Source organism: Macrobrachium rosenbergii, chromosome 14, assembly GCF_040412425.1.
Source record: "Macrobrachium rosenbergii isolate ZJJX-2024 chromosome 14, ASM4041242v1, whole genome shotgun sequence".
Classification (NCBI taxonomy): Eukaryota; Metazoa; Arthropoda; class Malacostraca; order Decapoda; family Palaemonidae; genus Macrobrachium; species Macrobrachium rosenbergii.
The window spans coordinates 39,820,747-39,848,317 of NC_089754.1; the positions used below are offsets into that span (position 1 = coordinate 39,820,747).

Consider the following 27,571-nt stretch of genomic DNA (forward strand, 5'->3'; position numbering starts at 1 on the left):
CCGCATATGCTATACGTTCTATCCATACCATCCCATTCATCCGTATTACACGCTTTATCACTCATTTCCACTTTGGCACTCACACCTATCACACAACTTACGACCATTCAGTTTACTTTACGTTCTTCCCTTTCTTATGTTTCCTAACATACTCTATCAAAACAAATTGCTGATCCTCATGCAACAACCCTCACGCATACATGCATCACACACACTGCTTGCATCCTGGAGGATCCACCCATTTGAACCCCTTCACACTCAGTTTCCCGAATTCGCTGTCACAGTCACCCTCTTTCGTCTACATACACTTGATACATGCCCTTCCATTCCACATTCGGCACACTTCGCTCTTGGTTCTGAACACATTCTCACATAATGCCCATTCTTACCACAGTTGCCACATATTACATTCACTCGAGTACCCTACAACCATTAGCAATATGACCCACCTGTCCGCACCTGTAGCATTTAACCCCCTATCTTTCGTGACACTCCTTACCAAATGTCCCGATTGCCCACACCCAAAACACGCTCCTAAAGCCCACCTACACTCATTCTTTGTATGTCCTTCCTTTCCACATCTAAAACACTTCGCCGACTTCCACTCACCGACCTTCCCTTTGTACACTACTATCCCTAACCCGTCCAACCCGTTGTTCCCTTTACAAACCCATCATTCATCCTCACTGGCACCTCCACATTACTTGCTCTTACACTCCTATCTATTACACTATCGGCCATTCTCATTGGGCCCTCAACACTGCATCCCTAAAGCTTCCGAACTCTGGTACTCTCTCATCTACCCCAGCCCTTACACTTACACTTCTGCTCTCTTTTATAACCCTGTCAAGCTCATAATCTTCTACAATTTCCAAAATTTCTCCCCAAGTCAACCTTTCATTCGTCCATCTTTTCTTCTCCTTCCGCTTTAAGTTCACAAATTCTCTAACTCCATCTGGCACTGTCCCTAACAACTTCCGTACTAACTCCTTACATTCATCTATCCCATCATCCCCAAACTTCTTCCTTGCCAACGTCTCCAGCCTACAAGCATACAGTGACAAGGTTTCCCCAGCTTTCATTCTTGCCTCATCAAATTCATTCTTCCTCTTATACTTAACACTCGCTTTCATACGCCCGCTTGCTCAACTAGTCTAGCTTTCACCTTGTCATACTCAACATCTCCCACACTCATAATAACCCATTACATATCAAGTAAAAACCCAGTCAAATATTCTCCTAATTCTCGTGCCCACACTCTCTTACTTTCCCGTACTTATCCTGACAAACCTTTCATACTCCCTAAAGAAATCATGCACATCCCTACTTCCATACTCATTATACCTTTCACACCGGGTACCTCCCTCACATACATAGTCTTTCTCACTTCTTTTCTTTCACTTTCACTTTCTACTTTCACTCTGTCCTTTCATACCCTCTTCCAATACAAAGAGTCCACTTCCGCACTTACATTCATCTTACTCATTACACTCTTCTTCCCCCTCTTTTATCCACTTTTATCCACTCACCTCCATCCACCTCACTATCACTACTGCCTTCACCCTCTCCCTTCTTTCCTGCCTTTCCCACTTCTTTACCCTTCTTACCAGTTTCCTTTCCCTTTCCCTTCTTCCTTTTTCTTCCCCTGACTTATCCTTACTTTCCCTCTGTTCCTTCCCTTGCTTTTCATTCCCTTTTCCTTACCCTGCCTCTCATTCCCCCGTTTCTTACTTCCTATTCCCATATCACTTTCATCACTCACGCTTCCATTCACTTCTTCCTCCTTTTCTTTCTCTCTTGCCCTTCACACGTTCCAGAGAACCTGCCTCCAACAGCCCCTTCTCCAAAAACACCCTTGAACATACCTTTCATCATTTCTTCCACACTTTTCATCATTCCTCCAACTTTTTATCCATCCTCTCTTCTGATTCTCTTTCATCTCCCCTTTCATTTCTTCTTTTGCACTTCTTAGCATTCCCTCCACCTCCTCCAACTGACTCCTCAATCTCTCATTCTCACCCCTCAACCATGTATTCTCCTCTCTCAACCTTACCAGTTCCTCTTCCATCCTTCTCTTCAGTCACACTACCAGGCACCAATCTCACTTGCAGCTGCAATACCAGCTGCCCCACGTGGGGCGCCAAATATTATGTGGCGGAATTCTAACCCACAAACAAAACAACACTCACCCAGATCTTTGGTTGCTGGAGATGGGTAAAGGTCCATGGTCGCCAATCACAGCACACAGAAACCACAAAAACAAAATTTCAAACAAACCCTCCACCAACAACGAACGAAAAAAAAAGAGACACATGCACCATCAATATCGGTACCGAAAAAAACAGACGAACTCCCCGTTCACTTTCAAGGTTGGACCTCAACTGCCCAAACTTCCCCAAAAAACGAAAAACTCCCGACAGACCGACAGACAGAGAGACAGCCGTAAAACCAACTCCAACAACCGAACCACTCACAACGACAATTACACTCTCTCACAAAACGTTGGGAAATGCTAAATAAAAACAAATTTCTTCATCCCTCTATAGAGACACTCATTCTCCAAGATGTAATCTGGTCTGAGGATTTTTACATTTGAGTGGACTGTATAATTGTTGTCTAATTTAATAGTGCGATTTTTAGGGGGGTACAAATATTTTACTGTTTACCTTATTATAATTACTTACATTTTCATATGAAACTTGTTTACAGTATTTGACATGTAGGGTAGCTTATTCCTGCATTCAGTGGCGGACATATTGTGGGTGAGGGTTGGAGTGCCCCCTCCTTTGTCACCTGGCAACCACAGTTTTTAGACCCAGTCTGCCACTGTCAAATACAGTAAACAAGTTGCATATGAAAATGTAACTAGTTATAAGATAAACAGTAAAACATTTGTAACCCTTAAAAAAATATATATATATAATTTATATAATCTTACATTTAGAAAGGAATTTGTTCAGTAATGACATTTTCCATGGTCTTTTGTGTAAGGGGCCCACTTGCCATAGGGCAAGCTGGCCAGTCCACCACTGCCTGCATTTAATCATTATCCCCAACACTACTTTGAGCATTTAATTTCATTTCACTAATCAGCAGTCAGTCAATTACTGCCATACTCTACATTCAATGTGTTTACTTCATCAGCCAAGTTTTTCTTACTGTATGTGCATCTCCCATCATGAAAATGATCAGTTTAACCTATGCTATCCATAGCTTTTAAAGCTAGCTTATGATAGAAATGGAAAAAATCAGCAGAGTAGAACATTTAGCCTTTTCATTTACTAATTAGTTTTTGTAATGAGTACTTTTGTTTTTTAATGAATACTAGGTGAACCTGTTTAAGATGTCTAGCATTCCTAAGACTGCTGTGCCAATTTTCCTTTAGCATTTTTAATGTTTGTTTCATCCATATGTAGTATTTATCTCAGTTCAGTATTATGACTGGAAAAGCTGATAGAATTAACCTAAACTGTACCTTAGACCAAGGATCAGTTATCCAGAAAACACTGGGTCCAAATAATTCTGGATAAGAGGCTCTTGTATATCAGTCAAGTTTTAGCATGTACAGTACTGCATACCCATAGAAATCACATCAAAGAGGGACTGCATATGGTTCACTAATCACAATTCTTTGCTTTCTGCAGGTTTTGGAACATATCTATTGCAGATAAGTTACTGTACTTATGGCACAACCAGCTGAACATATAAAGCAGTAGTTTGCAGTTTCTAATAACTGAAGTTGAATCAAGCTTAATTTACTGCCTTCATCAAAGCTATTAGTGATATGCCCAGCCCATTTATAGAGGCAAAGAATTACTTATAATTTTTTTTAATTTACTGGGGCTGACCCACAAATTTAGATGGACAGTTGCATTGGGTTTGTAGTGAAACAAATCTGATGTACTTAAGACTCCAATTATCTACAAACCCATTACTTATAGAGCAAGCTCCCTCTTTATGTATGTGCTTGCAACATTACATGCAAGAAAGCAAAGTCAGATCTGAAAGTGCTTGGGACCCCAAAGGATTCACAGACATTAGCACAGGGCATACGGTTACTTTTGTCTGAAATGTCTGAGAGACTGATAGTGGCCAATTATAAGTATTGGGTATAAAAACTTTTTTTTTTTTAAATCTTTCAAAATCATATGTTGCTTTAGGAAATGTGGTATCAAATGTTGCTAGTAGTGGTTGAATCGTTCCATAAACGCACGAGGGCAATTTTGTTTTTACTAAAAGCACTGTGGTATAAATTTTGTATTGGCCTTGATGTATGTAGGTAAATTATTGACAGTGAAGAGTAAACCACAGTAACTCAGTTTGGTGTTTTCTCTCTTACAGTTGAAGGGTCACAGACTGTTGGTTCAACACAGGAAGAACTGAAAACTATGGGATCTGTCATAGCTCAGGCTCGCAAGATTTTGAATAAGTACGGGCGAAGAGAAAACACTGACAAATTACTAATCTTTCTTGGTTTAGTATTTTTTTTAGCTTCTTGTCTTGTTGTTTTAAGAAACAGATTTATTTTTTAGAAATCCATAATATAGCAGCTAGGATATTAAAACTACAGCCAATTATATACAATATTTCAAAATTGTTAATTTTGTTCTGACAGTATAAAAGTACATTACATACATATATTAACTTTACAAGTTTGGTTCTGTAACTCCGAACAGTTTTAACTATACAAATAAAAATTTCCATGCAAACTATTTGTACAAAGGGTAAAGGAAAGAATGCTTGAAAGTAAAGCCTACATTTCTTTTACATTTCTAAATGCACGAAAAGTAAAGCTTACATTTCTTTTACATTTCTATAATAAAGTCTATGTTGAAAGTTTGTGAAGGTATGTCCTTAAAATAAAACTTGTTATAGTACTATTTAAATTCACTTAACCTTGTACAAAAAGTATTTAAGGGAATCAGAATATACAAAGCTTTCTTGACAGTGAAATAAGAAAACACAATATACACATAAGGTTCCGCAAAATGTATACTGGTACTGGTGATACTACTATTACTGATTTGCTTCTCGAGTTCTTGTATTCAGGTACTGAACATCAGCAATTACTGCTCCTGCTGATTATTACTACCACTGATTTACTTCTGAGCTCTTGTTCTTCTGCTCACCCTGGAAATAAATTTACTATAAGAAAACTGAGTATCATCTGTAATTCATAATGGTATATTTAAACGCTTCAATTTATAGCTGCTTGAGCGTACTATGGAAATACTGGAGAAGCCTGAGAAATCAATAACAGAGGCTTTAAAATTTTAACAATGAAAATAGAAGTAAAATTTTAACGATGAAAATAGAAGTGCCATGCACAACAGATATTTGTAGATCTTGAGAAGGCATTTGACAATACCAAGACAAACTATTTTTTAAAGGCAGTATGAAAGCAAAGGTTACCACTGCTAAAAACTCGAGTAGTGTTACTGTCCCATAACACGCACAAGCAAGCACATCCATGCTCAATGTCTCCTTCAGCCAAAACAAAAAGGCAGGCATAGTGATGGGATTTTATTGCCAAAACTAATACAATTTTTTTAACCATAATTAATTCTGTTTGTTCTAGTGCCAAAACCAATAAAATTTTTTAAAAACAAAATTAATTTTGTTGGTACAACTCATCACTTTACAAGAAAATCTGCACTCCTTACCCTGCAGAGCTTGCAGAAGTTCAAATAATACTTGATATAACCATCTTCTGCCAACAGGAAAACATTAAGAACTAATCTGCACTTGAAGGCAGTCATAAAGTCATTGTTTTTTAACTACGAAACATTTTTATTGATTTTTCTTAAACATGCAAAAATTTAAGCGACATGAAGTTAGAATTGGACAGTTGATAACGTCGCAACTGGGAACTGATGGGATACTATTAGAATTGGACAGTTGATAACGTCGCAACTGGGAACTGATGGGATACTACAAAGAATCTTTTAAGCATCAGCTAAAACAATGTAAATGCCAGGTAAATATAAGTTATACTGTTCTATTAAAAAAAGTTCAATACTGCCAAAACTTCTGTAGCCCTAACAGCTGAAAAACTAACATTTTAATTTTATTCAACTTACAAATTACTTTCATTTGCTTATATTTAGGACCTGAAAAAATTAAATACAGAAAATAATATCTGTTCTTGTGCAATTGTGGTGGATATTTATTTTCTCTCTGCTGGAATTTCAAACAGGTAGTAGTATGATTAAATTAAAATAAAAGCCCCTTTATCTTTACACCTTCCCTGGTATGACTAAAATCTTCCAAACCAGCAAAAACAGTCAACTAAATTTTTCTTTGGGAGTAGGATGTGAACTTGTGTTACATATGCACAAATATTACAAAAAGCAAATACCTTTTGGGGGGTGATGCTATTTCTTCCTCTGATGGTCTCTTCCTCCTTCCTCTCTTTGTAGTAGGCTGAATCTCCTCCTCAGAGACAATCTTTTTGTCCTCAGAAGCCATCTTTTTGTTGCCACGTTTTGTAGACTGGACTTCACTTTCAAGAGCCACTTTCTTGTTTCCGCAATTTGTTGTTGGCTGGATGTCTTCCTCACTACACATATAAGAAATGTAATACAGTAATGTCAACAAGAAACAGATATCAATCTTTTATATATATGGCCTAAAATAAAGATACCAATTAAAATCTAACCTAGACTGGCAGGTAGTGGAATAATGTACCTACTTTTTAACTGAATTCTGTTGATGGCACCTTAAGAACTATTGATGCCAGTATTTTCTAACAAAAAAGTTAGTAATTTAGTAGAATTTCACCTTATATTTTAGCAGATAACCTGTGTATAGCAAGATTTCCAAGGTGCACACAGTAATGTCTGATTCTTCCTTTTGTTATTAACAAAACACCATAAAGAAATCGAATCAGAAAACAATAACACCATAAATTGAATCAGAAAACAGTCTTAACAAAAAAGTCATCCTAAATTTAACAAATCTACGAAGTGAGCCTTCCATTTGTTTTCTGTAAAACAGTGACTGTTGTAAATTCATTCCCTCTCTTCTGTGGTGTTTTTAGATAATAGTGATTTATCTAAGTGATGCCTGATATTTATTCCTATAATAACATACTTCACAGTTCTGGCTTCAAGTCCTGATATTCTTGAAAAATGTAAAAAGTTATCTGTTGCCACAAGCTAGCTGAACAAAGCCCAGGGCTGTGATCAACTTTACACATCCAAGTGACTATCAGAACAAACTCCATGGCATTTCACCAGAGGGATGTCTAGAATCTAGGAGGACTACAGCTAGCAACTAAAAGCAACCTTTTTTTTTTTCTTCTTTTTTAAGTAGGGAGAGCGGTGATGATTCGACAGTGGATGGTGAAGCCTGGAAAATTGAGGGCCTCAGCTCTGAGAAATCACGTGAAATCATGAGGAGTTTGTTATTGACACTAAACTTTAGCAACCATTTCCTATGTAATTTTTTTTTTTTCTTAGTTTTTTTAAGTTTTATAATTTAAGACGAAGATGTTGTGAAACTGAAGTTAATCAAATGGTTATGATTTGTGGGGAAGACATTATTAATAAATACTAGCAAACCTTTACTAATTCCAACAAAGAAACAAAAGATTCTCACTTTAACATTAAGTTATAGATTAACTAAATTACAATAAAGCATAAACCCATTTGCAAATTACAAATTATGAATATCAAATCTGATTCCATTCCGCATTCACCTATATTACATGATGTTTTTCAAGAAAGTCACTTTAACTGATAGGCCAAAGCCAACTACACCACCTAAAAGCACAACCACCTCGCAAGAAATACCTCAAGAACATTAAAAAGCAAGAAAATACAAAAGTTAGATACAGAGGCCCAGACAAGTGATGAAGACCTTCATCATCTTGACTGATCTTAACAATAATTCTTCTGATATCTCAGAGCAGATAGAAGACAAAGAAGTGGTTTTTATTGATAAAGTCCCAGAGGAGGGAGATTTTGTTCTTGTTGGGATAGATCCAGTAAAAGGTAGCAAATTTAGGCAAATGAATCAGCTTTCGAGGGTGATGACATTTCAGGTTTCTTATTTAAGATAATCACAGAAATTTGCTGCTAATAGTTTTAAATTTCCAGAAATTGAGGATGAAGCAACTATTGGTGAGGCAGTTGGGGTGCTTCCAAACCCAGTTCAGCAGAATATGTAACAGTATTTGAATATGATAAGGCCAACTTTAATATTTGCACAACAAATTTCAAGTATTTGAGTCACGATTTATGTTTGGTTTTACTCATAGAGAGAATAATTTCAAGTAAATTTTTCATTTAAGAATAAGGATATTTCAGTTTAAATCAATATTCTTTAAGACTACTATAACATTTATTCTCAGCAAACATGTAATTTTCTGTCTGCCATTCACTAAGGAGAGAATAATCTTTTAAAATTATGATTATTTCAATAAAAAATGCATTTATGTTTATACTTGAAGGTAAATGTGGGTTTCTCAATTTATTATTTGCATTCTTAGATGATTGCATTTTGAAAGTGCTTGAAGATAAAAGATAATTATATATTGCATTTTGGAACCTCACTGGAGTTTGAAATGACTTTAGACCGCAATTAAAAAAAAATGTCCGAACCATCACCGCTCTCCCCTATAATAAGACTTGAAACTGAATAACAAGACATTATTAATAAATACTGCAAATATTAATTAATTCTCTTTATCACTCAAGATTAACTAAATTACAACATGACAAAGATGAGTCTCTGCTATGCTTTCAAATTGCCATTTATGTGCTTTCTATACAAATAATTAATATAAAATCCTATTTCTTTCCACATTCCTTGAATATGATAAATTATTTGTCATAAATGAATTACACAATCAAGGTGGTAATAAAATGTGTAATCCTAAAGCATTTTTTATATCTTCTCATTTATTATTTGCATTCTAACGGGCTAAAGATAACAATTGTTAGAAAACAAATACAATTTTCAGCAGTTGGTCACACAAAAGATGAGTCAATTGTACTACACATTCCTTGAGATAAATTATTTGAATGAATCACAATCAAGAGCTTTTATATCTTCACATCTAACGGGCAGACAAGTTAGAAAACAAATACCTTTTAGAGGGTGGTGCTTTATCCTCCTCTGAAGGTTTCTTCCTTCTTCCTCTCCTTGGAGTAGGCTGATTCTCTTCTTCAGAGGCTGTATTTTTTATACATTTTGTAGACTGAACCTCATTCTCAACAGCTACTTGCTTGTTTCCACGTTTTGTAAGCTGGACTTCCTCCCTATTATGTGCACAAAATTAATAATCTCAGAGAAATGAAATCAACTATGCAAGAAAGCTTCAATCTTTAATATCCATCACATAAAATACTAATTAAAATCTTCCCTTGTAAGGTAATCAGAATACCTACCTTTCAGCTAAATTTTACTGATAAACATTTTAGTTTTAGTAAGATACCACTGACATGATCATGACAATTAAACAACTGCTGATGCCGCTATTCTCCAGCTATTCTCAAGGCATTACAGGAACTTCTCTAAATCACTTAAAACAGCAAATTAAATTTTCTATGGGTTCAATTTCAACGGTTAGGCCTATAAGCTTTCAACAAATAAAATATACTGACCCAAAAAGTGGATTCAAATCTAACTGGCAAAAAACTTTCCTATACACAAATGCTCAAGAAAGGGATACCTTTTTGAGGGTGTTACCGCTTCTTCTTCTTCTGATAGTTTCTTCCTCCTTCCTCTCCTTGGAGTAGTGGGAATTTCTTCCTCTGAGGGCATATTTTTGTTACCACGTCTTGTAGATCTGACTTCATTCTCAAGGGTTACTTGCTTGTTTCCATGTTTTGTTGTAGACTGGGTTTCTTCCTCCCTGTTATATACAAAAAATTAATTTATACTAAAATAGATATCAAACATACAAGAAAATATTTCATATTTTTTGCATAAAAAATTAAGTATGAATCGAGTAACCAATCTGCAACCTGGAGAAGTAACTACACCTTGCAGGTAACCATCTGTGTAGTATCCTATATACACAAGTGAAACAAATTTTGTTATTGTACGATCACAAGTTAAATTATAATGATAAAAGTATTTAAAATAAAACTTAAATGAAACCAGCAACTCTGAACATATCCTAGATTAATACCTCACCTTACATCATTAATTTGTTCCAAGACTTGCAACTTATATAAAATAAAACCTCTAAAAGTCAACCTAGACACCCTACAAGCCACTGTAAGCAACCCCATGACATCACTATTACAACAAGTTCAACATTTTTACTGTTTTTAATAAATTGTTGCATCGGAACTGATATTGATGTAAAGAAACACTGAACAAATTTTACATGCATTTGATGGCTAACATGGACGTGCATTGTCGCAAGACCCAAGACCAGCTAATGCATGCTGCATGATACCTCAGAGCAGGCAAATCTCACTGTTTCTTTCCTCGCTTGTTAAGTAGCACTATTCCATTGCAAATTTCAAAGAGGCATTTGTAAGCTGTTAAATTCAGTTATGAATGCAAGAGTAAAGGTAAGAAAATATAGTGTGTGTGGTATATTTACATTAAAAATCTAATAAACACTTCATCCAAGCTTTCATGTGTGTAGGGCTTATTAACGATATACAACACTTTTTTATGATAGGGAAAACGATTATTTATGAAAATTTTACTCTGTCCTACACATGTCATAAGGTACTTGAGCTAAGGCAAGTGAGAAAGAGGGTATACACACTTACATTCATATGACTGCTTATAGAAGTGGAATATTTACACGTAATTGACAAATGAAGTGAGAAATTATACTGTACTTGTAAAAGAATGTGTCTGTTCACTTGCTCTCTCTCTCTTAGATTATGTTTTGTTATTTATGAATTGTTATTTTATGCAAGTTTTGGTAAAGTTAATATGGCTATTTTAAAATGTGATACTATAATTGTACATATCAACAAAGATTGTGTACTGTATTTTTACCAATGTTTCAACCAATACTATATGATAGCCTAAACTCCTGCACATGTTTGGATCACGTAAAGATTTTGTATGCCATACCAAATAAATAACTTAATCCCTTAATACAGTACTGTGTTAAGTATCTTGAATAAACCTGCAAAAATACAGACAATATATGGGTGAAATGTTCATTAGACTTTTAATATGGCAATTACAAAATTTCAGTACAAATGGTAGCTAGTGGCTCTATAAAAACTCAGCAGACAAAAGGCACATACACTCACATGCAGTGCCTACAGTTCTTTTTCATTATTGTTATTATTACCTATTACACATGCATGTATTGTTGAATTTGTGACTGTATTCAACAGCCTGTGAGACCAATGTCAAAAACTGTCATAATTAAGTCAATCAGGAAATACAGTACAGTATAATAAAAGTTATTATGAAAAAATAGCTAAATCAGCAAAGCTCAGAACTTTTTCAGCTTTCTGCCTTCTTCCAACAAGTGTAACCTTCAAAAGATACTGTGCACAATTATTTTGTTTCACATCATTTCTCATTTAAGAAATTCCTAAAAAATGAACAGCATAAAAAACTATGATCAAAATGTGCATATATAAAAGGTCTGGCTAGTAGCAAACGGGGAGTGATACGCTGAGTAACGCCGTCCAAAACCTTGCCGTTTAAGTTCTACATCTGATTTTTTTATGTACAGTAACGTATTAATATATCACTTTGCTTTCTATTATTATGTTTTTGTACACAGTGAACTAGCATTTTAATGCACAAACTTTCCACTTAACAATGAAATGAACAACATTAAAGCCCAAGTCAGAGTCAGTCAGGAATCATAGGATTAGACAGAAGTCAATCACTTTAACATTGAAATTTTTGCATTTCATTTTATGTTTAGTCACCTTATCTTTCAATTATACAGCATTTGTATTTACATTATGTGATTTTAATAATTTTGATTGTTTTTAAGTGATTTTTATATTTTTATTGCTTTTAACATTTGCTGCTGACTACGAAAATTTGAAACACCCAATTTATGTTTTTTTATTTTTCCCTATTGTTTTTAACAGAAAGTGCTATAAAGCTGAAAATGCCAATAAACGAAGTGTTACAGGAGATAACAATGTAATAAAAAACGTCCATACTAATGAACAAAATACACTTGGTACAAATTATACTAAAAACAAAAATATATTCTCACAACTTACTTGCCATCTATATCATTATCATTCAAGGTCTTCTTCACTCTTGGTTGGCGACCAGACTTCTTGGTAATCTTGTCACTAATTTCTTTCTCATGGTTACTTCCTTTGGAGGCTGTGTTACCTTCTTGTTTAACTCCTGTAGTCTTTTCATGTGCATCTTCATTTACTTCCTCTGCTTTAGTTTTTTCTGACTGACCCCTTGTCCTGCGAGTTGGTCTTCCTGTTTTCTTGTTTTCCTCAGTTTTTTCTTCAAGAATTTCAGACGTGTCTTCTGTAGAGCTATTAGATTTTCCAACTGTAACTTTTCCACTTTTGTTTTCTTTTGATTCCTGTGACAGGTCTTCTGCTTTAGTTTTTTCTGGCTGACCCCTTGTCCTACGAGTTGGTCTTCCTGTTTTTTTATCCTCAGTTTTTTCATCTAGAATTTCAGACATGTCTTCTGTAGAATTGTTAGATTTTTTAACTGTAACTTTTCCACTTTTGTTTTCTTTTGAGTCCTGTGGCAAGTCTTCCTCCGCTTGAGTTTTTTCTGACTGACCCCTTTTCCTGCGACTGGGTCTCTCTGCCTTTTTGTTGTCCTCAGTTTTTCCATCAAGAATTCCAGATATGTCTTCCACAGAACTGTCATATTTTTCGACTGTAACTTTTCCACTCTTGTTTTCTTTTGAGTCCTGTGAATGGCCTTCCTCTGCTTTTATCTTTTCTGACAGACCCCTCACCCTTCGAGTGGATCTTTCTGATTTTTTACTGTTCTCAGTTTTTCCATCTACAATTTCAGACATGTCATTCATAGAATTATCAGATTTTTCAGTTGCAATTTTTTCATACTTTTCTTCTTTTGAGTGCTCTGACTGGCCTTCCTCTGCCTTAGTTTTTTCTGACTGACCCTTTGTCCTGCGAGTGGGTCTTTCTGTTCTCTTATTGTTCTCAGTTTTTCCATCTAGAATTTCAGACATATCTGTTGCAGAACTATCAGATTTTTCAAGTGCCTTCTTTGGGCGACCTCTTCTTACAGCAGAACTTGATTTTTCTTCAGTAACAAGTTCTGATGTTGGAGTCTCAAAGTGAACTCTCCTTGCACTTGTTTTAGTTGCAGATTTTTTATCTTTCTCCGAAGAGGATGTGTGAATTTCACTATCTGTGGATGATGGTTCATGGGCAGGTGTATGGGTCTGTTGATTCCTTCTAGAACGTGTTTTCTTGTTTGTATCTTCAATGACTTCCTTTTCATCTTCAGTGGTTCCAAATTCATTTTCCTTATTTTCAGATTTTTCTAAAACAAATTTATTTTCACTGTCACCTGCTGATGACTTGCTCATAGTGGTTCTAGAACGTTTGTTTTTGGTTGGATGTACTTCCTCTGCATCCTTTTCAGTGTATCCAGAACCATCTTTTGTTTGTTCTCTTGTCCTTTTTCTGTTAGTTCCTCTGAGGTTCTTAATGAGTGCATCATCTGCATTACTTTGTTTCTTGTTATTTCTATGGCTTCTTCGGGGGCTTACAACTTCTTTAACATTTTCATCTCTCACTAAATCAACAACTGTCTTCAAATCATCTTTTGGAGGTATATTTTCACAGACAGATTCAGTTTCTAGGCAAGTAACTGTTGGAGCTCTGCTAGATGACTTTGCTGGAGAAACAGACTCTTGGACCAAATCTAGCAACTGCTCAACATTTGAATTGTCTGATAATGGAGTTTTTAAGAGGTAGCTTAGTCCTTCAAGGTCAGCATCAGAAGATTTATGAATAGCCTTGGGTGTTTTCAAAAGATTTCGTACCCCATATACCTGAGTATAATCTGCTTGTGGGGATTTCATTGTTGCAGTTGGTGTCTTCAATAAGTTCTTCAGCCCTGTAACATTTGTGTAATCTGACAATGGTTCAGAATCAACCTTTCTTGGTGTTGCCATTAATTTCTTAAGCCCTTTTGGACTACTATAGTCTGGCTCCATGTTTTTACTTCTCTGCGGTGTTTTCAGAAGTTTTTTAAGGCCATGAACATTTGTGTAATCACACTCTGGGCGACTTTCCTTTTCTGAAGTAACAGGACTTCTGAGCAACTTTTTAAGGCCTGAGACATCAGTATAATCAGCTTCATGCTCGGGAACTACATCCTTTGGTGTTAAAAGCAACTTCTTCAGACCTGTCACCTGGGAATAATCTGCTTGAGGACTCGCAGGGCCTGCCTTCGGTGTTTTTAAAATTTTTCTTATTCCGGTAATATGAGAATAGTCAGCTTCACGCTCTGGTACTTCTTCACCTGGTGTTGACACAAGCTTCTTTATTCCAAGTACATTAGTATAATCGGCTACAGGAGAATTATCAGTTTTGGGGGTTTTCAACAACTTTTTCAAACCAACTACATTACTATAGTCACCTTTCTGTTCTGACAATCGTGTTGTAGGAGTTTTCATGAGTTTCTTCACTCCAGTTACATCTGAGTAATCCCCTTCAGGAGTTACATCCACAGCAGACTTTGGAGTTCTTAACAGTTTCTTGATACCATGAACATTAGTATAATCAGCAGTAGGAGATTCTGGAGCTGAATTAGGCGTTGACAATAACTTCTTCAACCCAGCAACATTAGCATAATCAGGTTCAGGGTTAGAAACAACTTTTGGTGTTTTCATCAACTTTTTAACACCAACCACATCAGAATAATCATTTCCTGGACTTTCTACAGATGCTATAGGAGTTCTCAACAATCTTTTCAATCCTGCAACATCTCTATAATCAGGTTCTTCAATTACTGGTGCCTGTGGTGTTCTAAGGAGTTCTCTGATACCAGCAACATCAGCCTCAGGAACATCACCTCTTGGTGTCTTCATTAATTTCTTAATGCCCGCAACATCTGAATAATCAGTTCCAGGACTTTCAACTTCTAATCTCGAAATTTTCGTCAGCCTTTTCATATGTGCAACATCTGTGTAATCAGGTTCTTTTTCAGCCACTGGCGTTCTAAGCAAATTTTCAACACCATCAACATCTGTGTAATCAGGCTTATGTATAGAAACATCAGGTTTTGGTGTCTCCATTAACTTCTTAACACCAGCAACATCTGTGTAATCCGGTTCATGTTCGTGAACATCAGCTTTTGGTGTCTTCATTAATTTCCTAATACCAGCCACATTAGAGTAATCAGTTCCAGGGCTTTCCACTTGTTTGGAAGATCTCAATTGCCTTTTCTGCCCTGAAAAATCTTTGGAGCTAGGTTGTTGTTCTGCTGTTGGTGTTACTGGAGGGTTTTTAATACTGTCATCATCAGTATAATTAGGATCATTTTCTGGAACACATTCTTTAGGAGTTCTTAACAGCCTCTTCATTTTCATATTCGTGTCATCTTGTCCTTGTTCCCCTGCAGGTGTTTTCAGTCCTTCAAGTTTCATGTCAGTGACATCAGGGCTACCTATGGCATGATTCTCTCCCTGTACTTGGCTTATTTGTACAGGTTCTTCTGTGCTATTACTTGCAGAGGATTCCTTGGGCATTATAAGCAATCTCTTAATGTTTAAGACATTTGAATTATTCGTTTTTGGAGTGTGTAAAATATCAACATCACAGAATGAAGTTTCTCTAGCATTACTAACATCTGCTAAGGTTTCATCTATTTCACTGAGTGCAATATTTCTTTTAGCACTGCCTACAGACTGTGAAACTTTTTGTGACTTTCCTACTCTTGGAGTTGTAAGTCTAGATCTGGTGCTCATTGGAGAAACAAAAACATCAGGTGTGACAACAGGTGTAACTGCATTTTCAAAATCAAAAGTGGTAACATCTGTTTCAATTGGTACTGGTGATTCTAGAACAGACTCCTGTGAACTAAGTAAATGTTCTGAGCTCTTAACATCAACATCTGGAGTCACAAGAGGAGATATTAAGTTGTCACTTGTTATATCAGGTGTTTTAACAGCACAGAAATCAAAATTTGTGGTGTCTGCATGAGACACAGGTGTGTTAGTAACTGATGACAGAGATCTTGTTCTCCTGGAAATATTAGCATTTGGAGGTGTGACAGGAGAAAACATACTATCTTTCCCAGGAGAGGTTACAGTAGAGAAAGAATTTAAGCTAGAGGGAGTTCCAGGTGTCTTTGTTTCCTGATTAGGTACCTTATTCAGTGGTGTCTTTCCTCTGTTCTTCACAAACATTTCCTTCACTCTCACAGCTTTAGACAATGGTGTAAAATGATTAACAATATCAGGCAGTGTCCAACCTGTTACCTCTTTGATTATATCCTTATCCTTACTCTTTGGGGTATTCAAAAGGTCAGTCAGGCCTTCTAGATCAATATCACTGATACTTTCTTTAGTGCCTTTTTCAACATTAGTCTTCTGCCCTTTACGATACATGGGTACTTTGGGTGTTTTAGCTATTTTCTTCCGAATAATTATTGGAGCAGGGGAATCAACATGTCCTGTTGACTGTGTAAAGTTGAAGTTCTTAGGAATTTCCTTAAAAGAAAAATACAAAACTAATTAGCAATGACTTACATAAAGCAGCCTTGATAAATATAATTTTTTATAACTAAATTATGTTATACAACACATACCTTTTACTTATTTGTACATCATTAAAAGACCTATTAAAACCTCCAACTAGGCTAAAGCATGTGCATCAACACAGGTCAGTGCTCAACAGAGAACAAGCTAACTTTTTATATGAAATATAAAGAGAAAACACAGCAAGGATGGGAAACAGGATTATATGAGTGAATGTAATAGGTTTGGCTTGGAGAAATTAATTTTTATTTACATATTTGTATCTTAAACAAACCCCATTAATCATAAAAAGCCTTTACACCATGTGAAACAGACCCAGTCAACAACTTCAAGTTAAAAAAAAAAAACCCACTGCACTGTCAGCTAGCCAATGTCTCATTCTTTTGTACGATTCCTTCAAAATAACAATACACATACCGTATATTTCTGTGTACTATAAGACGACCTTTAGATAAGACGAGGTCAAAAATTATGGCAAATTTTCACGAGTCTATCTCATATCTGTAGTATAAGACTGCTAAATTACGACCATACGTGTATAAAAGTATATCTTAGTTTAACCAGACCACTGAGCTGATTAACAGCTCTCCTAGGGCTGGCCCAAAGGATTAGATTTATTTTATGTGGCTAAGAACCAATTGGTTACCTAGCAACGGGACCTACAGCTTATTGTGGAATCCGAACCACATTATAGTGAGAAATGAATTTCTATCACCAGAAATAAATTCCTCTTATTTTTCATTGGCCGGTCGGAGATTCGAACTTGCAGCCAGCAGAGTGCTAGCTGAGAACGGAACCCACTCGCCCAATAAGGAACTGGAATAGGCTAGCCTTTGGAACAACAGGTACCTTAAGAAATATTGGTTATGTAAAGATGACGTTACTATTGTAAATGCTATTTTACTTACTGTATCCTTACAAATTCAAAATAAACAAAACAATAGAGCCAATTCTATATCATGTTTATCCTACACATCGCCTAAAAGTGAAACCACTGTTTTGCTTGTTTCATCACCAATCACTAACAACCCCTAACAACATATTGTATGATAATTGTTCGAATATACTCCAAAATTGTTATTTACCATCAAAATGCTAATGAAATTTTAATAAAAAATATTATCCTAAAAGTTATTACTACCATAATTACACTACCATTAAAATTTCTTAAAGGTTACCAAAAGATAAAGGTTGCTGTGAGCGCAACCATAACTTGATGTTTACAATTTCTCAGCTCAGCCAGCTGGACTCGCATAAATAAAAGTTGATTTCATTGATATGGAATTACTCCTTGAATAGGCTATTTAATATGAAGATATGCCACTAATATATTAGGTAAAAATGGTTTCATTACCTTTATTATCAGTTTATTTCATAATGTGAATCTTTTCATGTACAGTATGTCGGTGGTTATCACACTGAGGACGAGGCTAGCCTACCAATAATCACTTAAGAATTCGAGGTTTGATTTTTAGAACGGTAGTATATGACCCCCAATTTTTAGGGGTAAATTTTAGGATTAAAAGGTCATCTTATATGCAGAAATATATGGTATGTGGAAAGAACATTAATCTTATGAACCCGAAGTCGTTTGCAGAGCAAAAATCCTCAAACTGAATTTTTTTTTTTCAAGTTAAAATAAACCTGTAGTTATTCATGATATAAATCACTATATATATAGTACAGTAACCACAAGTCATACTACTAGACTCAAGTGCTTGCTCAAGAGGTTGAAGACAACATGCAGTGAAAACTGCAACAAGATAGTAAAAGTTGTACAGCTAGGCAGAAGACACAGTGAATAGATGAAGAGTAAGAAAGACAGCAATAACACTTTAGGACTGAATGAATGCTAAAAAGAGCCTATACTACTATCTACAGTTGGTAGTGCAAGGCCCACAGTGTACCCCAAAAACAAAATATTCATAGTAAAAGCATACTACTGAAATAGATACTTACTTGATTAAAAGTGGGAATAAAATCTTCTATGACCTTTTGCTTTCGAGTGCGACGAAGTTGTCTAGCCTTGTCCATCACAATGCTAGCCTTATGAGCCTTTGCTGCTGGTATACCATGAGCCATGAGCCCCTCCTTCAAAATATTAGCCCAAGATTTCTTTGCTTTCTCTGTAGTTTTAGGCATTTTTGTGGGGCCTGCTGTGTTTCCTTAAAATGAGATGTACATAATAATTTTTTAAATTGTTACTAAGCATAAATATTGTATTAACCACCAATAAATTTCGAAGATTTTGGCAAGACATAATCACTGAAACTAAACAATAACATAAAATCAATAAAGTTGCATGAAATAATACAAATACTATCCATACCTGCACTTGGTGTTTTTGTTCCAATTTTCATCTTTTTACGCTGAGGGGAAGCAGGACTTAGACTTGCTTTCCTTTTTTTAATGTGTTCAACAGTGCTAGCCACAATTGGTAGTTTGCATCTTTGTTTTGCTTTCTTAACTGAAACAGGCTTCAAGATTTTTCTCATAGGAGTCTTCCTTTTCCCGAGATCCATTACTCTGATTGACTTGCGGGATGCCCCTGAACTCTTGCGCTTAGATGGAGATTTTGCAGCATGACTTTTATTGGTGCTAGGACTATGATTGTAGTCTAGGCCACTTCCCATATCTAATGACCCTAGATCTTTTTTTTCCACATCACAAGTGCTCAACATAGCCTCAGTCTCAACAGTTTCGGACACTTCAGTTAGAGCAACCTTACCCACCAAAGTACAGTCATCCCTAAGCATCTGAACTTTGGGGATCTTTGGTGTGCTGGACTTGTGATTCTTACCCTCTTTGGAAGAACCATCACTGAGGGAGCTAGGAGTGTCCAACCTTGTTATCCTTACTTCAGGTGTCTTGGAACAGACCACTTCCATTATCTTCGGGGTGTTGATTTTTGGTGAATTAGACTTAGGTGTTCTGGACACACCCACATCATGTTCCTTGGGTGTGCCAATATCTGTTATGGCTTCTTCAACCCCTAGTAATTTGTTTTTGTCAATTTCAGGTGCTTCAGGCATGTCTTCTACTGTCAAATTTGTGTCATCCCCTGAAATCTCAACTTCACTTATTTTTGGAGTTTTGGGGATCTCTGATTTCTTAGATATGTCACCCTTGGGTGTTCCCGGATTTGTGGTGGTGTCTTCACTAGTCTTAGGTGTTTTTATTTTTGGTGACTTAGACCTAACTGTTCTGGGCACACCAACATCTTCCTTGGGTGTGTCAACACCTGCCTTGGCTTCTTCAGCCCCTAGTGATTTTGTTTTGTCACTTTCAGGTGCTTCAGGCATGTCTTCCTCCAGTGTCAAATTTGTATCACCCCCTGAAATCTCAACTTCACCTAATTTTGGAGTTTGGGGTATCTCCTCCTCTGAAGACTTAGACATGTCACCCTTGGGTGTTCTCATATTTATGGTCATGCTTTTACTCATCTTAGGTGTTTTACCTGTTGTCTTGGGGGTGTTGATTTTTGGTGAATTAGACCTAGGTGTTCTGGGCACAGCCACTTCTTGTATCTTATATGTTTCAATCACTGTCTTGGGTTTTTCAACCCCTAGTAATTTGGTGTTGTCAATTTCAGGTGCTTCAGGCATGTCTTCATCTAGTGTCAAATTTGTGTCGCCCCCTGAAATCTCAACTTCACCTACTTTTGGAGTTTTCGGGAGCTCCTCTGATCTCTTAGACATTTCACCCTTGGGTGTTCTAAGATTTGTGGTCGTATTTTTAATAGTTTTAGGTGTTTTACCTGTTGTCTGGGGACTGTTGATTTTTGGCGACTTGGACTTAGGTGTTCTGAGTGCACCCACTGCTTGTTCCTTGGGTGTATCAATAACTGCCAGGACTTGTTCAGCCCCTAGTAACTTGGTTTCGTCAATATCAGGTGCTTCAGATATGTCTCCATCAAGTGTCAAATTTGTGTCATCCCCTGACAACTCAACTTCACCTACTTTTGGAGTTTTGAGAATCTCCTCTGATCTCTTAGACATGTCACCATTGGGTGTTCTCAGATTTGTTGTGTTTTTACCAGTCTTAGGTGTCTTCCCTGTTGTCTTGGGAGTGTTAATTTTAGGTGACTTAGCCCTAGGACTTTTGGGTACACCCACGTCTTGTTTCCTGGATCTGTCAATATCTGTCTCAGGGTTTTCAGGCTCTAATGCCTTGGAAATTTCACAGTCTGGTAATTTGGTTTTGTCAGCTTCAGGCATGTTCTCTGTTGGTGTCAAAGGTGTGACAATTGCTGATGTTGTAGCCTTAGGTGTCTTTAGCACTTCCACATCAGTTACAACTTTGCCAGTCTCCAATACTTCGGACATGTCAACTCCTAGTGATTTGGTTTTGTCAATTTCAGGTGCTTCAGGCATGTCCTCCTCTTGTGTCAAATTTGTGACGTCTCCAGACATCTCAACTTCACCTACTTTTGGAGTTTTTAATATCTCCTCCTCTGACCTCTTTGATGGGCCACCCTTGAGAGGTGTCACCTTTGTGGTCTCGTTTTTGTTAGCCTCTGATGTCTGTAATGTGTCCTCACTGTGTGTTCTCCCATCTAGATCTAGAACTAGTGTTTTAGTCTTCAAATTGCTGGGTGTATTGATCTTGGATATTCTGGATGTGTCATGGACCTTATACAGTTCAGTTTTGTCATCAAAAAGTATCACAGGAGTGTTTTTTTTGGTCATTCCAGATGCTTTAAGCTTAGGATTTCTTGGTGTTCTCAATGACTGTCTTTTCAGTGGCCCAGACTTTGAAATCTTTCTCATTGGAGATTCTCTCTTCCCCAAATGAAGTTTTCTGGGAGATGACCAGCACACACCTGTAAGTTTCTTAAGTTCATTACATCTTCCTTTCCTTGGTGAAGGTGTAAGCTTGGGCCCCTTAGAAATATCTATGGCATGATTCTCTGTCAGAGGCAACTCATGTGCCTTTGCCTGTGAATCTTCTTCACTGACACTAACATCAACCGATAATGATTGCCTAGACTTCTGGGAACTTCCTAACTTATCTTCAATAATGTCACTCTCTGTTTTCCTATGTTTTAATGTTGGTGAAGCTCCATCTTTTACAACCAATAGGGAAGAGTCAAATGATTCCTGGTCCTGCTTGGTGTCTGGTATTAACTTATCACCAGTTTTTGATGCAGACTTTGAAATGGGAATCTGAGGTAGTTTTCTACTAGGTGTAACACAAGAGTGCTCTAGACTTGTAGATACAGACTTGGAACCAGGAGTCTCTGAAACAACTTTTGGACTTGAAGGCTTTGATGAAATCTTAGGACTTGGAGTCCTTAATTTCTGTTTGACATTTGTAGTCTCTGGTGATGCCTGGGAACTCAAAGCATGAGGTTTTTTCATGGTCTTAGGAGACTGAACTGGAGATTTGGGACTAGACTTAGATGCTCCATTATTTGGGCTGGAGGAAGGGGAATTTTCCAATTCATGAGAGCCAGAATCACCATTTGTTTCAACTTTTGAAGCAATTTGCTCGGATGTATTAGAGTTTTTAGATAACGACTTTGGTGTAAGAAGACCTAGGCTTCGAGCAAGGTATGGTTTTATTGGTGTGGGACTACGTCTCCTCAGCAAACTCTTTGTGGGAGTTTCAGCACCAACTTCTTCAGCAATACTAGGAGTTGAAGGCACAGCTGATAAACGAGTGGCTCTTTTAACACTATTATTTGTATATGGACTTGCAAATGCAAAACTATCTGGTTTCTCTCCTTTTCTGATTGGTGTAGAAGGAGGAAGAAGTATGTCAAAGTGTTCTGGGTCTAGTTCGCGACCAAAAGATACTTTTTTTCGCCTGGCAGCATCCTGTATTTGTTCTCCAGCATCCACTCTGTTACTGATGTCTGAAAAACAGGACTTTTCTTGGATAACTTGTTTTGAACATTGCCAATCAATTATGTCACTAAAGAATCTTCAGAGAATAACCTAAAAGAGGATTTACCAAAGAAGCAGCTAAAGAAAAGTTTCTTACCCCAAAACCTCCCATATACTGTACATAGTAATTTTTCTTTACATCTAAAACTTGTGACAAAGAGACCAGACACTCTATGTTAGCCGTCTGGGAACATGAAAGCTTCAAATGCAACACAGATGATGCAATCATAGAAAAAAAGGTACACATACCATTTGAAGGGACCTTTTGCTGATAGCTGACTGGAGCTTTAGATTTTGGAGTCAAGATCTTGAATGTTACATTTTCTTTCCTTGTTAGACATAAAGCAGACTCTTCAGGGTACTCCCACCGCAGTTTGCGGTCTGCAATGTGGATTACATCTGTATGATTCAAGAGTCTGACTTCTTCTGGACACAGCCTTACATCATTCAAATACGCAGGATTACTTGAACTGATATTTGTTAAATATGCCTGTAAAGAGCAGAAATAAGTAGTACACAGAGTACTGAAAAATTAACAAACAGCATTTTGTGCAACTAAGAATATTTAAATACAAGAACTAAAGATGGCTGTAATCATATTTTGTCTATGCAGCAACTAAAAAATAATTCTTTAAAAATAAACTTTTTCATACATCCTATGCTTTGCAAGTATTCACCGTAGTAGCAGCAATCTCCAGACACTCCATAGAAGTCTCATTTTCCACCATCTGAATATGCATACCCACCATCTGAATGAGCATACCCACTAACAAAAACTGTTATTGCCACTCAAGGAGGACAGCAATTGCTTCTTAACCTTCCTTCTCTTCCTACCATATTCACTGGGGACATGAAGTGACCACATGAACACTTACGCCCCTAACAATGCCTTTGGTTTGCATTACAATAATGTGGAAAAAAAAAATCTTCAAAACAGCCAACAATCATACTAAAACACAAATACTTATCAAAGTTCAACAGATTAATAGAACATGAGTGCACTAGGCCCACAGGCAAATACCATAAAGCCAAAGGTAGGGCAGGCACTGGCAGCACAGGTGAAGCATGCGCTGTCGAATGTATAGCCGAAGGTAGCGCAGGTGCTATTGGTACAGGCGATAGCCTCATAGGTGACACATGCACAGGCAAAAGCCACACAGGGGAAGCACGCGCAGGAGATAAAGAACAAGAGCAGAGCCTTGCATTTTGACCAACAGGAGAAACCTTCCTAGAGGCAGACTGCACAGTACAGAGATGCAAGGACGCATAGCGTTGTGGTGAAAGGTGCAAAACTGCGCTAGGCACAGGAGAACTGTGCATAGTTGACTGGGTGGTGCACACCTCTTGCATAGCCGATGAATCCTGATAAACACGGGAAGAGGAAGAACCTCTACACATATCTCTAGAAACTACAGGATCTTTAACACAAGTCCTAGACTGCAAATTATCCTTCTTATCATTCATTCTACTAACATTATGAGAAAGACAAGAAGAATCATCACTAACAAGTTGTCCCAATGCCGTGAAGCTTAAACGCGGGTAAGACAACAGGCTGCTTCTCTTTACTCTACCTGGTCGATCCTTCAGCGAACAAAGTCTGACACCTGCACTGCTGTCAGTGCCAACCAGAGGAAGAGGACAATAGGCACAGAGCCACACCGCTCTGACATGTACCGGTTCCCTGTTGCTCCAGGTGGTGAGGGAGCAAGACAGGACGTACCAAGGACGACTTTTCAGGAGCGGGAGCATTGACCCTTCCTCTAACGTGGGGGAATTACCTGAAAACAACCAAGACCCCAGGGAAGGCAACACAGATAAAATATTCCGTGAGATTTCGGTTAACTGATTTATCAAGCCCTTTAAACCCTTAATATCTGACTCAATTCTATCAAATATTTTGTCCTGAATATACTGGGAAGCTCTGGTAGGAGTAATAGAACGAAGAGAAGAGGTCCTAACAAAGTTACTAGAAGGGGAGGGAGACAAATCATGCGCTCCCTTAGCAGACCTAACCTCTTGCTTCTTTTGCTGCCTTTTCAAATGATCAGCCTCTCTTCATTTACAATGTTTCACCAATTTTACCATAAATTCATTTAACCAACACTCACATACTTGACAATGGTCATTCACATTACACTCTTTTCCTCAACATTTCACACGTCATGAGGATCAATGGAACTAGAATAAAGCCTGATAGAGCAACCTCTTACCTTACAGGTCCTTATTCTATCATTAACATCCATATCCAAGAGAAAATTCAAGTAAATCTACAAACAAGTCAACAGAAACCAAAGGACAGATAACTCTAACAATCTTCTACCGGAACAGGTGACAGGAGTAGACTGACAAGCTACACGTGTCTGTACCTTTCATTCACCTGGTGGGTGGTGGGGGAAGTAGATGGATAGAAACAGATATTCATAGAAAACCAAGTGTTCTAATTTTTTATTTCAATCTGTCAAACTACCGCTGGCGCGGAAGTAAAAGCTATATAAAAGTGAGGTAAGGTTCATTTCAAAAATATAAAATTAATGTAACTACTAGTGCCAACAAAAAATCAGAAGGAAATTACCTTTCCACTGGCTTCAACTTCAATTCTACAGTGCTGGCATGACACAACGGGAAGTTGTACCCTGATATCACACTCGATTCCCCGTCCAATACTGCAGCTGGGATTGGCACTTGTTAATGGATAAGGAGTGCCATCATTCCCAGATCTCTTTACTACAATGATGTACCCAAGAATTTTCATCCTGAGTAATTTTAGGTTAAGCAACTAAATACCTGAAAAAAAAAAAAAAAAATTCATATATCTCTCTGAAGTAAACAGAACTCATTGAAAATGGTCTACAGTGCTTTACAAGTAAACTTACAAATATTCTAATACAAAGTACTCTTGAACAATGCATTCCTTTATTTTTTAAATAAAATTTTAAAAGTAATTTTGGGTCTGTTCCTCCACAAATACAAACCAGAGCCTTTTAAGTAGGATTACTCCTCAGGCCAATCTGAGCTAGTCAAGTCTGCACATGAACACTCATGCTTGCTATCAAGCAAGGGCACATCAAGATTCTTGCATGAACCCAGAACACCCCAGTGTCTGCACAATTATGTGGCTCATTACTACACCCACCAGTAGCATAATGCAGCAACTTTTCACACGAGCCCTCTGCAAATGATACAGGCATCATGCATGCACATACTGTTAGTTCTGAACAATCCAGGCACTGCCAGTGTCCTCATAATCACATGCATACAGATCAACATGACACCATGTAGCAATGACCTGTTTCGCACAAACCTCCTTCTTTCCCAAGTGCATGACATGGGGATAGTGAACATTCCAACTCATCTGTGTACCTCTGATAGGACTACCTGTGAGATGGTTTCCATAACCTTATTCCTCTTCTAAATATGGAAAATAAAAAAGGCAAAGCTGCCACCGAAGCAGGGGGCAAGCAGTGGCAAACCACTGATTGCAACCTGTTTGATGCCAGAGGGGGTATCTCTCACAGACAGGAGTTCTTCGTTGGGCGAGTGGGTTCCGTTCTCAGCTAGCACTCTGCTGGCCACAAGTTCGAATCTCCGAGCGGCCAATGATAAGAGGAGTTTATTTCTGGTGACAGAAATTCATTTCTCGTTATAATGTGGTTCGGATTCCACAATAAGCTGTAGATCCTGTTGCCAGGTAACCAATTGGTTCTTAGCCACGTAAAATAAATCGAATCCTTCGGGCCAGCCCTAGGAGAGCTGTTAATCAGCTCAGTGGTCTGGTTAAACTAAGGTATACTCTCTCTCTCACAGATAGGACAACAGCTACAGGAAGCTCAAGGATATCAAGCACCTTACAAACGATATTAACAGCAGCAGCAGTAGCAGTAAAGGAGACCTTAGACTGACCAAAGTAATCCATTCAAGGGTTCCCAGAATACCAAAAGATGGCCACATCATCCAAAGATATTCCTAATAAGCTGTAACCCCAGGAGCAGCCAACAATGCAAGGTGAGAAGAAAAACATCACACAATCAGGTTCTCACCTTGAGACAGCCCAGGACACGTACCTGGCTCATTACTAGGCAAGCAAATGCTGGTTACCCAACTGCCTAGGCATACTCCCCTCAGACTGAACCCGTCGGGCAGTCTGGGAGGAAAGCTGAAAAGACTCGACAGTGTCAAAGGCAGAGTATTTCCCACCTGACATTACCAACAAATGCTTCTCAGCCTTCTTTTGTCTCCTCCTAGGCCTAAACAGTACCTCTAAGAGGGGGGCGGTTAGTGAGGGGGGGGATTCTCCCACCAACATCCATTTAACTACCTTAAGTAGTTTCAACAATCAATTCCAGTTCACACTGAGGAATACTCCTAGGCACGTAAGAGGCAATGGTTTCTATTCCCATTAGAGCAAATACACCTAATGACTTTAGACCACCTATTCTAAATTTTATCTCATAACCTGTAAACTAATCATACTATCTAAAGCAGCATTTAGGCTACAAAGGGTAAGACAACTTATCCAAGAAAACATAAACAAAGCCATATGTTGCCTTAAGTATGATTAATTTGGATCATGCGCAGATCAGACTTCCATAGGCTGCCCTGTATACAGAATAGGTTAGGCTATCTTTAGAAGGGAGAAAAATAAATAAAGGGTAATATATAGGCTAGCTAAACTGTATAGGATAATTCTACAGAAGGGCTCCACCTGGAGATGTCGTTTATTAGTAAAATTTACTGATTGAACAGTCCAGAAAAGTGTATTTAATCCTTAAGGGACAGGCTAAACATATATCAAGCACATGCCCAGATGAGGCAAACTTTAAGATTGGCCAATTCAAGAAAAAACATGTCAGTGGAAAGCGGAAGATATGCAAATGCACACGGTGTAAGAAGAAAAATTCTATAAATTTTCCCTACCTTCCTCAGAAAGTCTTAAGTGATTACTTACAACATTATGTGGGGCCTCATTACAAGACTTTCGTAAAAATATGTTAATTTTACCAAGTTATACATG

General features: G+C 37.5%; 2 protein-coding genes across 2 annotated transcripts in view; one reads left to right on the top strand and one right to left on the bottom strand.

The window, feature by feature from the left end:
- Window positions 1-4,877, top strand: part of Sec20 (vesicle transport protein Sec20) — an 18,299-nt gene extending 13,422 nt beyond the window's left edge. The window contains exon 6 of the mRNA XM_067116523.1: window positions 4,342-4,877. Coding sequence (XP_066972624.1) covers window positions 4,342-4,532 — 191 coding nt within the window. The 3' untranslated portion in view covers window positions 4,533-4,877. The remainder of the gene's footprint in view (window positions 1-4,341) is intronic.
- LOC136845972 (proliferation marker protein Ki-67-like) overlaps window positions 4,575-27,571 on the bottom strand; it is a 24,720-nt gene continuing 1,723 nt past the window's right edge. Inside the window, exons 2-10 of the mRNA XM_067116522.1 lie at window positions 25,133-25,344; window positions 22,810-23,050; window positions 19,002-22,529; window positions 18,632-18,837; window positions 12,177-16,624; window positions 9,677-9,859; window positions 9,093-9,263; window positions 6,359-6,559; window positions 4,575-5,130 (exon numbers count right to left, since the gene is read on the bottom strand). Of these exons, the coding sequence (XP_066972623.1) occupies window positions 5,100-5,130; window positions 6,359-6,559; window positions 9,093-9,263; window positions 9,677-9,859; window positions 12,177-16,624; window positions 18,632-18,837; window positions 19,002-22,529; window positions 22,810-23,050; window positions 25,133-25,312 (9,189 nt within the window). The 5' untranslated portion in view covers window positions 25,313-25,344 and the 3' untranslated portion in view covers window positions 4,575-5,099. The remainder of the gene's footprint in view (window positions 5,131-6,358; window positions 6,560-9,092; window positions 9,264-9,676; window positions 9,860-12,176; window positions 16,625-18,631; window positions 18,838-19,001; window positions 22,530-22,809; window positions 23,051-25,132; window positions 25,345-27,571) is intronic.